The sequence below is a fragment of the Anomaloglossus baeobatrachus genome, chromosome 9, assembly GCF_048569485.1.
Source record: "Anomaloglossus baeobatrachus isolate aAnoBae1 chromosome 9, aAnoBae1.hap1, whole genome shotgun sequence".
Lineage (NCBI taxonomy): Eukaryota > Metazoa > Chordata > Amphibia > Anura > Aromobatidae > Anomaloglossus > Anomaloglossus baeobatrachus.
In genome coordinates this window covers 33387029-33403220 of record NC_134361.1, presented here as the reverse complement: position 1 = coordinate 33403220, position 16192 = coordinate 33387029, and the positions used below count along the sequence as shown (strand labels likewise).

General features: G+C 45.2%; 1 protein-coding gene across 1 annotated transcript; it reads right to left on the bottom strand.

The window, feature by feature from the left end:
• Positions 1-657: 657 nt before the first annotated feature.
• Positions 658-11516, bottom strand: LOC142251789 (F-box only protein 27-like). The gene is made up of 5 exons (XM_075324839.1): positions 11222-11516; positions 10631-10742; positions 6687-6782; positions 1013-1151; positions 658-813 (listed from the first exon to the last, which is right to left on the bottom strand). The coding sequence occupies exons 1-5, from the start codon at positions 11514-11516 to the stop codon at positions 658-660; spliced, it is 798 nt and encodes a 265-aa protein (XP_075180954.1).
• Between the last annotated feature and the right edge of the window lie 4676 nt (positions 11517-16192).

The following is a 16192-nucleotide window of genomic DNA, read 5'->3' as shown; positions in this document are numbered from 1 at the left end:
AAACATATGTGGGTTCACCCATCTATAATACTCAGTAACATCCTGTATTATACTTCAGAGCTGCACACACTATTCAGTCACTGTGTACATACATTACTGATTATGAATTAGCTCCTGTATTATACTCCAGAGCTGCACTCACTATTCTACTGGTGCAGTCACAGTGTACATACATTACTGATCCTGTGTTACCAATTGTATTGTCCTCCAGAGCTGCACTCACTATTCTGCTGATGCAGTCACTGTGCACATACATTACTGATCCTGTGTTACCAATTGTATTGTCCTCCAGAACTGCACTCACTATTCTGCTGCCACTGCAGTCACTGTGTACATACATTACTGATCCTGTGTTACCGCCTGTATTATCCTCCAGAGCTGCACTTCGTTCCTCGGATGGTTGCTTGTTGACACCGCCCTGTCACACGGCCGCAGTTTGGAGGTTACTCTATACAGGAGTAGTTCGGATCTTTAGACAAACAGAATTGAGCTTTGGTTTTGGTCATTAAAATTTGCTTTATTCCCACGAGTCTGCAGAAATCTAAAATTGTAAAAATCTAAAAAATTTTATACGTATACAGTAATACCATATACAGTACACGTCACAGTATAAAACCTTCACAGGGTGATAAGTCACTGGCCGCCACGTTGGGGGCTTCATCCACAGCACGTGAGGTCGTCACACTTCACCGTGACGGAGGAGTTTGTGATCCGAGCTCCGTACCAGCCGCTCCAGAGTTTTGTGTCTCTACCTTTGTGACGAAATTTCACATACCGGACGCCGGGTCCATAGTCGCGGAATTCATAAGAAACCTGTGGAGACACAAGTCACCGGATATTACAAGACATAAGGAAGATACTTCGAAGATGACCCAGCAATTCCAGTATTGAAATTGGCGAAGACCGGTCCATTACAAGTCCCCTTCTGATGGTCCATTATCAGAGAAAAGGGGTCAGGGTCACATGAGCAGTCAGTATCCGCTTCAGTATATGTGACGTTCCGGTATCCTACCTGGTGATACCGCGTGTCGTTCCACTGGGGGATGGGATCGGGGGCCAAAGAAAACGCCTTTAGTACTGTTTGCTTATTTGCAGCCAAGAGTTGCACTTTTATTTTGTATTCACATCCACATTCATGTCGTCCGGCGTACCTACAGGAAAGGAGAAACCGGGCATCGGCTGACACGTTTTCTATGGTGGATTCACACATTTCAGTATATGTATAGAGGGATCTAACCTGTCCCGTCACACACAGGTGAGAAATATTCAATGAGAACTGTGTAATATTTAACTACCCTACAGTTACAGGAATACCAAACCCTTAAAGCTTTCAAGATTACACACACACACACACAAAACAAAAAAAGTTAGGGATATTTGGCTTTTGGATGACGTTTCAGGAGGATCCTAAAATCCCTCTAACTTTTTCAGGTGACCTTCTCTTATCTTTGGATTCTTATGTCCAATTGTTCAATGTATCAGTGCTTTTTGTACAACTTGCTGTTCTCTAACAAGGAGCTTAAATGACGAAATTCACAACAAGTGTGTGATCCATGAATCGCCCAATACATTTCAGGGTTCAGTTAGAATTGGTATCACACAGTCCTCCTTATCTACTGTTCACATTTTGACATCTTCCTTCTCCTCTCGCTTCCTAAAGCTCAATGTGGCCAAAACTGAACTGATCATCTTTCCTCCATCTCACCTACACTTTCCACCTGATCTATTACAATAAACATCACGCTCTCCCCAGCACACAGTTTGGTGCCTCGGAGTGACCTTTGACTCTGCCTTGTCCTTCATACCACACATCCAATCCCTCACCACCTCCTGCCGACTTCAACTCAAAAATATTTCCAGAATCCGCCCTTTCCTCAATTCTCAATCTACAAAAATGCTAGTGCATGCCCTCATAATCTCCCGCCTCGACTACTGCAACATCCTCTGTGGTCTCCCTGCCAACACACTCTCCAGTCCATCCTTAATTCTGCTGCCCGAATGATCCACCTCCTCACTACCACCCCGCTTCTCCCCTCTGCAAACCCCTCCATTGGCTCCCAATCTTCCACCATATCCAATTCAAATTACTAACACTGACCTATAAAGCCATCCATAATCTATCTCCTCCGTATACCTCGGAACTAATTTCTCACTACTCTCCAAAACGCAATCTCCGATCCTCCCAAGATCTCCTCTCCTCCTCTCTCCTCATGCAACCGACTCAAAGACTTCTCCCGAGCATCCCCAGTCTTCTGGAACTCGCTGCCCGACCACCGTGCGGAGCCGCCGCCTGACCTACACCCCACCTACTGTCTCCTCCCCAAAATCCTATAGATTGTAAGCCCGCAAGGCCAGGGCCCACTTCCCTCTGTACTAGTCTGTCTACTGTAACTTGTATATGTATTCTGTATGTGACCCCTTCTCATGTACAGCACCATGGAATTAATTGTGCTCTATAAATAAATAATAATAATAATAATAAAATGGGACCAAGACGACACCTAAGGCTGCTTTCACATTTCCGTTGTTTTGCTTCCATCACCTTGAGGAATTACGGTATCCTGCAAAATATTTTGCAGGAAGCAGTTTTTTTCCCCATAGACTTCTATTAGCGATGGATTGTGACTGATGGCCCTGCGCTGTATCCGCCGTGTGACGGATCAGTCGTTTAGTGACTGACCGTCAGGCGGGAGCAACGCTGAATGTAACGTTTCTTGGAGCCGCAAAAAAAAAAAAAAAAAAAAAAAATGCACTCCACAGGATTCAGTCGCCATCCGTCACAAGCTATAATGGATGTCTATGGTGCTGGATTCAGTCATGCTCTATTGAGCATGTTTGGCACACCCATTGGGCTGTCCCAAGCACAAACTGATCACGACTGATACATCAAAAAATGGACGCACAATGGAGGTAACGGACGCAACGGATCAGTTTTTTCCCAGGACTCCTGTGTAATAACAAATCCGTTGCGTCAGGGCGCGCTCACACATCAGGCTTTTCACCGGTTTGACAGATGCGGTGCATGCCAGTACAGTATGATACAGTACAATGGCAGCGCCGCAACTTCCGGGTCACATGCTCCGGTCACATGACAGCATGTGACAGACGCTTGTTGCTTTGCCACTGTATACACTGTACTGGTTTGCGCCGCATCAGTCAATCCGGCGAAAAGCCGGATGTGTGAGAGCGCCCTCAGTTGACATCTACAAAACGACGGATCAGTCATTGTGTCGCAACGACGGACCTGATGGATTTAAAACAATGCAAGTGTGAAAGCAGCCTAATTGATCAGCAGTCCACGCCATGGTGAGGCCTGAAGCAGGAGGTTCTCAGACAGAATGGAAACGGAGTTTAGAACATCACAGAGTGTCATCAGCTGGTAGTACAGATATACAGAGAGACTGGAAGACTTGCAGAAAGGCAGAGAAGTGGACGTCCTATGGCCACATCCCACACTGAGAACTGCTTCATTGTGGACAATGCCCTGCGGAATCAGATAAATGTCGCAGAACTCCAGGCACATTTGAGGGAGGCGAGAGTCAAGGTACCTGACCACACCACCACGCACAGGCACCATCTACGTACCTGACGACACCACCACGCACAGGCACCATCTACGTACCTGACGACACCACCACGCACAGGCACCATCTACGTACCTGCCGACACCACCAGGCACAGGCACCATCTACGTACCTGACGACACCACCAGGCACAGGCACCATCTACGTACCTGACGACACCACCAGGCACAATCTACGTACCTGACGACACCACCACGCACAGGCACCATCTACGTACCTGACGACACCACCACGCACAGGCACCATCTACGTACCAGACGACACCACCACGCACAGGCACCATCTACGTACCAGACGACACCACCACGCACAGGCACCATCTACGTACCAGACGACACCACCACGCACAGGCACCATCTACGTACCTGACCACACCACCACGCACAGGCATCATCTACGTACCTGACCACACCACCACGCACAGGCACCATCTACGTACCTGACCACACCACCACGCACAGGCATCATCTACGTACCTGACCACACCACCACGCACAGGCATCATCTACGTACCACACCACCAGGCACAGGCATAATTTACGCTGAATGAGGAACCAGTAGCCTCAGTGCTGTTCACTGATGAAAGTCTATTCATGCTGAGCAGAAATGATGGCCGCCAACGATGTAGGAGAAATCAAGGAGAGCGCCATGCATCAGCCATTGCTATCACCAGACGAGCCTTTGGTGGTGGTGTGACAGTGTGGACCGGTATGTCTAGTCAGTACATAGAGAGAAGGTATGCACACCAGTGACTATGTAAGGGGAATACATGTAAAGCACAAACTGCTGTGTGAATACTGACATGAAAAATATTTTCATTTTCACATATAGCTATTGTATTTTTCAGGCCAGTATTCACACAGCAGTTTCTGCTTTACATGTATTCCCCTTACATAGTCACTGGTGTGCATCCCTTCTCTTTATATAGTGAATTTATTTTAGGTTTTTGCACCCAGTTCAGACTTAAAATGGTGTTCCATTATTTCTTAATTGTCTAGTCAGTACAGAACGACCCTACACTGTGAATGGCACAGTGATAGCCCCTACTACTGGAATAACCTCATTAATCCAGTCATTGTGCCTCTACATGAACAACACCAGCCTAATTTTACCTTCATGGAGGACAATGCTCAAGCTCATTGAGGTTGAATCATTAGGGAACTTCAAATGGAGCGGCTGCACTTTCTCCAGACCTGAATCCCATAGAAAACCTATGGGATCAGCTGAGTCACCGTGTAGAGGCCGTAACTCTATCCTAGAACCTCAATAACTGAAGGGACGCCCTTCAAGAAGAGTGGAATGCCACAATAACTCCACGTATGACCAGCAGGAGGCATCATTGTCAGCTGTAATTGAAGCTAAAGACCACATGACAAATTATAGGCTACTTTCACATTTCAGGGTTTTTTTTTTTTTGCATCAGTCACAATCCATTGCCTTGAGAAAATACGGTATCCTGCAAAATATTTTGCAGGATTCTGTTTTCCTCAGACTTGTATTAACGACAGATTGCGGCTGATGGCCTTGCGTTGCATCCGCTGCGCGATGGATCAGTCGTGGAGTGACTGACCGCCGGAAGGAACTGAGACTAACGTTTTTTGGAGCGTCAAAAAAACGCACTGCGCAGGATTCTGTCACAATCCGTCAAGAGGTATAATAGTTATCTATGGTGCTGGATTCTGCCGTAATCCGTCACACGACGGAATTCAGTGCTGGATTCCGTTATTTGCTACTGAGCATGCCCAGTATGTACATAATCACATTGCAAGGCTCCAGAGTGGCTTCATTGGAATATTCCACACACAATTTTAGCTATAACATTTATTCTGTCCCTTTCTCTACAAATGGTCACAGATGGCCTAAGAAAACACAGTAATAGGTCACCAAAATGTCTGGCATTCCCACTGGGCTGTCCCAAAAACAAACGGATCAGTAACAATAACGGACGCACAATGGATGTAACGAACACAACGGATCGTTATTTCACAGGATTCCTGTGAAATAACATCCGTTGACAGCTATAAATAAAAAACAAAAAAAAAAAACGATGGATCAGTCATTCCGTCGCAACGACGAACTTGAAACGACTGAGGTGCGAAAGTAGCCTTATTGAGACATTGACATTTTGGGATGTGAGGGAAACCCACTGTAGCACCCAAGGATTTGGGGTACTCTGTTGCAGGCAGTGTCTCTACGGGGAATGTCATGGTGGTGGCCGTTACCCGGTTCCGTCCCAGTGCCAGTCTGGTTCTCTGGTACCTTCTTCCCCTGCACCAGTCTGGTAAGTGGGTCCCTGTGGTATGGAACACTGGGGGTCCCCGGTCTGTGGTTTGTCCACCTCTGTCCGCCTGACGGTAGCGTGAACCCTGTGGGGATGGAGTCTTTGGTCCTGTCCCCAGTTCTCCCTTTGCTACTGAGTCTTTGGATTCTTTAGGGTCAGCAAGGTCCTTGATGGTCCCCTTGCTGTGCAGGTGTTAACAGGTCCGCTTGAAGCTCTTTCCTGTCCTAGGATCCTGTACCCAGTCGGTGTGTAGTTCTGGGAGTACTCCACCGGCAACTACCTCTCCTGGGTACCAGGTCACCGTTAACCCAAGTCAGAATGCTCCTCAGTCACTCCCTCCACCTTCACTAGACAAAGGCTGACTTCTGACTTCTCTCCACAGTCTGACCCTCCAACCTGGTCAACTAGTGGACTGGAGTGGCCCCACCTCTAGGTGGCCATTCATTGGTCCCACCCTAGCTGGGTACCATTGTATGGGGGATTTGTTGGGGTAACTGGGATTACCTGGGTTCTTGGTGTTACCGGCACTGGGGTTCTGGGTCCCTAAGGGGGTAGGCCCTGCATCCTGGTGGAGATGCAGAGCCTTGTAGCACCCTGAGGTGTTCAGAGGCACTACACCACCACTGTTGGATTTTGTTTCAATAAATAGCTTGAGATGAGGAGGAAATCACCATCGCTGCTTCAACTTAATGCACAACTATCATGATAAAATATCACTGTACCGGGAACTTTTTAGGTTTAAAATAAAATTTCACCCGAAAATCAAATTTCCTGAACATTTGCCAGTTCATATCTTTTGTGACAAGTGACTAATGACCCACCAGTCAGATATGCAGATGCTGGGCTGGTGCACGTCCAGAAGATGCTCCTCTAGTCCTTCCTGTAACAGGTCTATGATCTGACTCTTCTCACACCACCTGTAGAAAGAGGTATACAGCTAATGTGCACCAAGACGCTCAGGTTTCTGCCCCTAAACTAGTAATTTTCTACATTTATGACCCATCCACAAGGAACCTGTACCAACTGTATATGCTTAGAAGGCTCTTTCAGCCCCCATACGGTGTGTATATCATCTGCTGCGCCTCCCCAGTTAACATGAGGCAATATGCTACCAACAGGTTAATAGCTAGACAAAAAGACTGACGGCACTCCCAACATGCAGTCTGAACAGGTGCAAAACTGAACATGGGAAACAAAAAAAAAGTTGCACTCTGAAATGCTAAAGCATGCAAATTATAAATGTTAGAATATATAGAATATAGATATGCATTACTGCTAAAGGAAATTTAGGAAAAATTGAGATATTTAGCATACAAAAATGGGCATTTCTTTATCTGCCCAGTAGCCATGTCAAGGCGTACATAATATACTGGGTACCTACTTAACGCCACTAGCTACAGGTGATTTTATTCTCTAGTAGCAGGTTCCTACTTGCACAGACCGAGGAGCTTTTTAAGGGTACGTGTTATGATTCGGTAACCAAGGAGGATCAGAAAAATGACAAAAAACTAGGAAATCCAGAATGTTTACCAGAGTGCTTGGAATCTCAATGAACTGCAGACCTAACACTAACACACAACTAGAATTAGTCGTGGGACGTGCCTACGATGACCTGGTCGCCTCGACAGCCTGAGAACTAAGTATTCTTACTGAGAGAAATGCAGGAAAGACTAATCTGCCTCGAAGCAGTCCCCAAAGATATAGATAGCCCCCCACATGTAAAGATTACAGTGATGTCGGAAAACACAATACACAGGTAGAAGACAGATTTAGCAAAGATTAGGCCCAAACTATCTAAATAGGACAGGACAGAAAAGAGCACTGTCTGCAGCCGTGCAATACCCTAGAAAAAGAACCAACATGCCTGAATTGGAAAAATACAAAGCCCACACGGGCTCTCCCCCACTATATCAGGACTCTGGTGTAACTGGGATCCAAACAAACACTAACATAGTGGAGGGACTAAAATTAGTACCAAGCATGACAATGCAAGATACATAGCAGAATATGGAGCAAGGTTCACAGACATTCCCAGCAGGGAATGATCCAACTCCACCCAGAACTCCACAGAGGCAAATACAGAAAATAAACCTTAGTACCTAAACAGAAAAACAACAAGAAAGTAGAAACCACCAGCAGAGGCACAAAGACCAAAATTATCGCGGCATGCGGAACGTATTGCAGCATGCTGTGTTTGGCAGCGAGTCTCAGCTCACGTACCCCCATACAAGTCTATGGGAGCGCGTGAAACATCGCACTGCACTCGCATGTCATTCGACTGCAGTGCGATGTACTCAGACAGTGGAGAAGATGGGGAGAAAGTGCTCCCTCCCTCTTCTACGCACCTGTGATGCAATCTTGTGATTGCATCACAGTCGCACCAGAGGGTCATTAGCATATCGCTATGTGTGACGCCCTGGACTAGCCAGGTAGTCACATACATACCAACTTACACCCCCCCAGCCTAGACAGTAACAACAGTAAATCAAAAACCTTTGTTGCCTCCCTCCAGGGTCTGATGTCCACACCAGGTGGGGTGGAGCCAGGCGGTTGGCCCCACCCACCGAGGAGTTCACAGGCCTGGAGGCGGGAAAAGGGGGAGATCAGTTTTAGAGGTGGAAGTGAGAAGAGAAAAACACTTCAGGTGTCTGGGTAGGAGCCCAGGCACTGACAGCAAGGTTGGCAGACTGTGGTGGCCGTCTGCAGGAGTTGGTGGAACTCTGCAAAGCCGTAAGGACCGGGGTCGGGCATTGGCCCGCCGGTACCGAACCGGGGAGCGGAGTGAAGCTAAGCACACAGGCAGGGCCATCGGACCCAGACCAGGCTTGGAGCTGCCGTCAATAGTCAAATCCGAGTGTGACAGGAACCCCAGGGGTTTCCCAACAACCAAGTCCTGACAGAAGGCAACCTGTTATGATCCGGAACCATGGAAGACCACCACAAATCATTGGCAAAAGGTGACAAGAGCATTGGCAACTAATCTGGCCGCCATCCCCTTACTAACCATCACAACTAGAAGTAGCTGAGGGGTGAACGAACATCCTGTGCACCGCGAACCCAGCCGGAGAACTATCCTAAAGGTAGGAAAGATGAATAACTCTCTGCCTCAGAAAATAGACAAGAATAGCAAGCCCCCCACATTCAAAGACTGCGTTGATATAGGAAAAACACAATACACAGATAGATGACAGGATTAGCAAAAGGTGAGGCCCCCGCTGACTAAAATAGGAAAGGACAGGAAAGGGACTGATGGTGGCCAGAGAAAAACCCTGCAAAATACCAACTTCCTGATAGTACAAAAAGGTCCTCAGATCGCTCGATCTGAACTCCGTCCTATACCAGGTGCCCTTGTCATACCAATGAACAAAAAACAAGAATCATAACAGTCAACAAGCCACAAACACATGGACCCAAAGGAGCTATACTCCACACAGAACTGCAGGGAGTTCCTCAACAATCCATTGAGGGGGGAAATCCCTGCAAGCAAATAAACTGAAACCAACCACAACAAATGACAAACCCAGATAAACAAAAGAACCAGACCATAAATAAAGAGCAAGCACTTATCTGGAGAAGATGTGGTGTAGAGCAGGAATAAGCAGGCTGGAGATACAAAGAACAACTGACATCCGGCAACAGCCTGCAATCAGACCAGGACTTAAATAAGCAGAGAGTTAGGAAAGGAAACACCCACTGCACAACCCACCTGGTCCAAGTCCAAACCATTCCTGGCCACCAGAGGGAGCCTCCCAGCAGCCAAAACATAACTAACATTCACAACAGCAACCGCTCACACCGTGAGGATATACAGCCACCGCCACAGGCTAGAGATCCAAGGGCCAGCGCCTGCGTGCAAAACGGGCTCCTACGGAACCTATACGCCGGGGAGCGGACTACCGGTGGGCAACCACAGGAGTCAGAACATTCTAAAAAGGTGCAGGGAAAGACAGCCACCATCAGCCGTCCGGGGAGAGCACAACAACAACACTGCAGCCAGCTGCGGGACCCGTCCATCCGGCCGTTTTTGTTTACCAACGACTCTGTCAGTGATTGTCTGACTGAGTACACCAGTGCCGTCCGGCTCCGCGCCGCGCAGTCCCTGCACCCCAGCCATCCAGCCTCCCTGTTACATCACCGGGCCCTGGGAGCCCCAACTCCCCTACCCACGGAGGGGACAACATCCCAGCTGCACACTACCACCTCTCCTTGGAACCCCGTTACTAGCAGCGGTGGTACCATCATCACCACGTCCCGTGGGTGGCGTCGCGAACAATCTCCCTAAACATACCACCCCTTTTCACTCACGGGCGAGGAGCGCCACTCGAGTCCGGCCCACCGCTCGAGCCACCGAGCAGCAGAAGCCCCGGACCCGAGCATGGCGAGCGCGTTCCCCTCCGCCCGCGTCATATGCACAAGTGGAACCATACCCTAACCCAGAGAAAGGCGTTCGAGTAGGTTCCCAGTAACGAGATCTGCCTTGACGCGGCTACTGGGCAGATATAGAAATGGCCATTTTTGTATGCTAAATATCTCAATTTTTCCTAGATTTCCTTGAGCAGCAATGTAGGTCTATATTATTACATTTGTGGTTTGCATGCTTTAGCATTTCAGAGTGCAACTGTCTTTTTGACAGTTTAATAGCTGCCATGATCAGCAGCATGTGTACATGGGCCGGTGACTGGGATCAGGCACTGTTATGGCTCCTGATTATTTGGTTCTTTAGATACATAACGGACAGTCAGCAGAAGGTCAATTGATTACTCACATGAACGAGGTGACGAAGCAGATTTGTTGCTCTGCACCAACTAAAATTGATATGTTGGTCTCCACGCCCCATCCAAGTGCTCCATGTGTGACGTTCCAGTGATTCAGTATTTCTGCAGAAAATAGAAAATCAGATTTGTATGACATGCGGCGTACGGAGACCATGAACCAATCCTTCAGCCGTCCCATGGTCAGTTGTCTGTAGGCACAAATCTTTAACTCAGCTTCCTCTCCCATGTTGGTCCCCTCAAGAAGAAATGGCACCACCCTAGACCAAATCACATCTCCGGCACATGCGCGGTCAGAGCCCACTGAGAGCGACTTCTAATCTTTACTGCGCATGCAATGACTGGGCTCCGGTGAAGATTAGAAGAAAGCTTCTCATGGCGCTGGTGCCAATTGTGCAGGATGGGAGAACGGCGCATGGGTTGGAGGAGGAGTGGATGGAGCATGCATTGCAAAGGCAAACCTGCGCATGCGCACTGTCACTGAGACACGGACCAGCCAATTGATGCCAGTGACATTTTGCTCAACCCATGGCGAGGGTTTCAATGTTATGGATTGCTTGGGCAAAGAAATGGCCACGGCTTACCTACACCAAATGGATTTCGCAGCAGGTTCCTTGAGAGTGGCGTCTTCACACACATTTTCTGCCATGAGAAGGAACGACATTTTCCAGCCAAAAGGAGAATCTCTTTCCTACGTTCTCGTTCACACTTTATCCTCCACAGGGAGGGCGCGTCCACCAGACGTTTCCAGCGTTTGCTCACGAGTCTACAGCGGAGGACCAGGTCCTGCGCCGGTACGAAGCTGAGGATCAAGAGGAGGATCTCCTCCGGGAAAGGCTCCAGGTCCATGAAAAAGGCCACATATTGTAGGGAGGGCATCGGCATACAAGTTATCATAGGCCCAGCTGGCTGTAGTAATGGGAAGAAACCACGGCCCATGGGAAAGAAACCAAAGCCTACAAGACAGAGGAAACGAATATCAATCAACTGCATAATAAAACCTACCACCACATTTGGGCATTACATGGCACACTGCTTAGAGTTGGGTCTCTGGCAACCCCAAAGAGGATCTTACAGAGACCTTGGCCCTGGTGATCACTTGATGGGTGCTATATGGTCAATCCACAATTCCTAAATGGGTGGTAGAACCTTGTTCAGACCAAGACTGGACTTCTCAGACTTGTGTCTCAAGAGGACAGTTTGCTAGACTGGAAAATATGTTGGTGGCGGCATTTTCCAGACTGGAGCAGAGTTGAGGAGAGGTGCAGGATGGAATCCGATGCACGGTTTAGTAGAAAAAAAAGAAAGAAAAAATAAATAAATAAATAAATAAAATAGCAGATCCCCTACCTTCTACCATCAAGAAACATCATTCCCCCATTTTTTAGCCCCTCCCAATATACAATCAGTCAGACCTTCTGGACAGCCCTGTCCTTCAGTATAGCACTGCTTTCAGCCCTTCTATACACATCCCCATCCTGCAGTATATCACTCCTTTCAGCCCCTCTATACACATCCCCATCCTGCAGTATATCACTCCTTTCAGCCCCTCTATATACATCCCCATCCTGCAGTATATCACTCCTTTCAGCCCCTCTATATACAGCTTGCAGTATATTATTCCTCGTCTAAAAAAAAAAATGTATTTAAAATCGCATTGCAGTCGCACCAATATTTAGCAATAGAGCAGAGCACATCGGCTAGTTTTTACTCTGAAAATTTCTGCGCGCGTCGAAAATTGCAGCATGCCGAGAGTGGCTCTGTACCTTGGCAATAAAAGTCAATGGGTGCGCGAAAAACATACAATGCACACGGATGTGTGATTTTAACATGAAGTTTTACATACAGTCAAAAGCTAGATAGAAAGCTAGATGTGAACCACATATATAATGGACCACCCCCTGCATTTTGTAAACTTACACCCTTTAGTGCCTTTCAAGTAGCACAAGAAGGTGTTCAGCCTTGTTTTTTTAGACCCCAAATACAATATTTTCCCCTGAAAAACAATAACATGTGGGCCCACCCCTATTTTTGTTAAGGTGAAGCAGAAAGCTACAGCCTGCAAATCGCAGCTGGCAGCTCTACCTTTGCTGGTGATCCTAAACAAAGGACATCCCACTCTGTTTATTTTTTTATTTAAAAAAAAAAAATTAAGACAAAAAACATGTTGTCTGGGATACTCTGGCTGGGGAGGCCCATGGTTATTGGGCCCTCCCCAGTCTAAAATTAGCAGGCCGCAGCCGTTCCAGAAGTAGTGCATCCGGGTGACACACACCTTCAAGATTACAACACTTTAGATTTGCTTTTTATATTCTAAGTATTTAGAAAACAAAAACTAAAAAAAAAACCAAAAAAAACAAAAAACACGTAAAATAGTTCACCGATTTAAATAAAAGACCTCATGTTTAGTATTTGGTTGCAGAAATTTTTGCACCATTTCTGCATCTCTTGGCAGGAAAAAACAATGCTTTGTTTTCAATTAAATTCAATGGGGGGAAAAAAAAAAAAAAAAACGGTGAAAGAATTGACATGCTGCCGATCGTTTTCTGCAGCTAACGTGCAGGGGAAAAATACTCAGTGTGCACGAGACTTCAGGATTCTCATCAACTTTGCTGGCATCAGGATTTGACCCAAAATCATAATGCATTGTGTGCACACGGCCTCAGGGTATTTTTTTTATTTTTTTTTGCATGCATCTTTCTCATTTATTTGCAATGGTGAAAAAAACCCTGCAGATATGAAAGATTCAAATCTGCAAGGGAAAAATTAATTAGCATATGCATGGAATTTCAAATGTATTTAAGGCAAGCCACAATGTGTGAACATACCCTGATAAAGCAGACTAGATGTCAGATTACTCGTGCCGCACTATTTATTAGCCGGCTCCATACTGAATCCTCCTGGTTACTGACTGCAGAGGGAGCACCTTCTTCTAAAGCCATGTTCACACCACTGTATTTTTCTAAACAGACTTTGTGTATTTGTTTTGTTTACCTAGACTAGAGGACTACATGCCCAGGTAATAAATAAAAATAATTGCATCATTTTCTAGTTTATTCTATATATCACACTTACCTTTTCAGGTCTATGCGGAAAAAATAAATAAATAAATAAATAAAAATAATATAATATAATAAATAAATATATATATATATATATATATATATATATATAAAAAATGTATTTTTATTACATTGCAATTCTTGACTTTTGGAAGCTTTTTGCTGTATTTGGTCCTGGAGAGTTTAATAACTGCTGATGTATTAAAAACCATTTGCATCTGAACAAAGTCAGATATTTTATATGCTTGTGTGAACGGTGCCCAACAACTCCGACTGCTCAGATTGCTGCGAGCGGATGCTGAAATCGTGCGATACTCGCCAATACAAATGAACGGGTGCAAGAAAAAAAAAAAAAACACGTACGCCACACGGATCTTACTAGTGATGTGCATTTTTTTGGGTTAGATTACAATTTATTTTGCATAGAACACTGTAAATGAATAATGATTGGTGGATAAAAACAGAGCAAATTGCACAGGGATGAGAAGTGAGAAAAAAAAAAAAAAAATTGTACTACTTTCCTGGATGAAAATGTAACCAACCTTCAATACGCCTAGGCTATGTGCAAATGCGGGAGTTTTTTGTTGCTGAGATTTTCTGCACCAAAAGTTGCACCTTGTGGCAGAAAAATGCATAAAAAAAAAAATATATATATATATATATATATATATATATATATATATATATATATATATATAAAAATAATCAAAACACAGGAGTATTTGGTGCTTTTTTTTTTCTTCTGCACCCAAAACTGCAAGGAAAAAAAGAAGCAACGTGCGCACAGTACTCCTGAATTCTCATATACTTAACTGGCATAAGGCATGCAGATTTTAGCAACAAATAGCACCCAAAAAACAAACAAAAAAACCTGCAGTGTGGCGCACAAGGCCTTACCACAACACCAGCACCACAGCGTCCCGATATGAGGTCTGTCGTGGACCGATGGCAGATCTGCCCATTGACGTGACATCCTCCCCCGTCACTGCCCTCCGCTAGGAGTGAGAGCTGGGAATCTGGGCAGGGATCAGGCCTCCCATAATTAGTGATTGCAGCTGCAACATCTAAGACGATTGATTAAGGGCTCACTCACACTTGCGCTATTTTGACGCAAACTGAATCCGTCACTAATGTAGTACAGTCATTTATTTACAGTGGAAGCGCGACATCGTGTGGACACAAGCGGGTACTGCATGACACACACGCGCCATAGTAACGCGCTTCCAATGTAAATAAATGAACTGTACTACATTAGTGACGGATTCCGTTTGCGTCAAAATAGTGCAAGTGTGAAACTAGCCTAAAACTGGTGCAAAAAACGAGAAGTGGTCAGTGTAAGGTGCCAGGGGTGCCATGAAGGTGCTGGATGCCAAGGGGGAGAGCGTGAGCCAAGATGGCGCCTTTAGTTTACATAATGTTTAAAAAATCGGGTAACATAATTTTTCACGTCACTATGATTATGGCAATACCAGACATATAAAGGTATATATATATATATATATATATATATATATATATATATAGGTTGTGCTGGTGGTTAAACAAAAAAAAAAAAAGTCTGTAACAATAAATAAATTGCTTTGTTTCCCCTATTCTGAGACTTTCACCTTAGTTGAGGACTTGTTTTAGCCTTGAGCTGTAGATTTATTTACCACTATTTTGGGCTACAGGAGGTGTTTTGATCACTTTTTTTGAGGCAATGTGAGGCTTTTATATTATTTTATATTATTATTTATATATATATATATATATATATATATATATACTGTGTATATATATATATATATATATATATATATATATATATACTGTATATATATATGTACATATATATATATGTATATTTGGATACTTTTTATTTGGACACAATACCAAATATGTTTATTTTTGTTATGTTTGAATTGGGAAATAAGAAAATAAGAGATGGTTACAAACTTTTATTATTTGTTAATACTTATTTTTTTTCATATTTTTTTTTTAGTTCCTGTAGACTTGAACCTGCGGCCATTTGCCTTCTTGTTCTATTTACCATGGTACCAGAGGACAGGAAAAACAACTAATCTCCTAGGTGGCCCCGTCACAGGTACACCAGCCGCGATTTCATGAGGATCAGATTGCACTGTGCAATTAGGCCGTTCAGATTCTGCTCTCTGTGGATGACAGCGGGATTTAAAGAGTTAAACATCAGCGATCGGAGCTGGGTCTGGTTGCTGCTGTTAGCAGTGATTGCTATAGAAGCCGCTCCGGACATGCTGACCCGACGAGGAGGTACCAGTACTATGCAGTCTTATGTCAGGAAGGTGTAAGGCTATGTGCGCACGTTGCGTCGGAGTACCTGCAGTTTATTCTGCATGTTTTCCTTCCCTTGGCTTTTGACCATTTTTTAGCGCTAAAAACGCATGCGTTTTTACCGCGTTTTCAGCGCTTTTTACCTGCGTTTTCACCTGCGTTTCTGCAGATGCGTTTATGAGATCAAGACACTGAGAAATAAAG

Coding starts and splice junctions, on each gene's coding strand:
- LOC142251789 (XM_075324839.1), bottom strand. CDS start 11,516: ATGCCCTCCCTACAATATGTGGCCTTTTTCATGGACCTGGAGCCTTTC. Junction 6,783..10,630: donor TGCTTCGTCACCTCGTTCAT/GTGAGTAATCAA, acceptor CTCTTTCTACAG/GTGGTGTGAGAAGAGTCAGA. Junction 1,152..6,686: donor AGCATCTGCATATCTGACTG/GTGGGTCATTAG, acceptor CCTTTCCTGTAG/GTACGCCGGACGACATGAAT.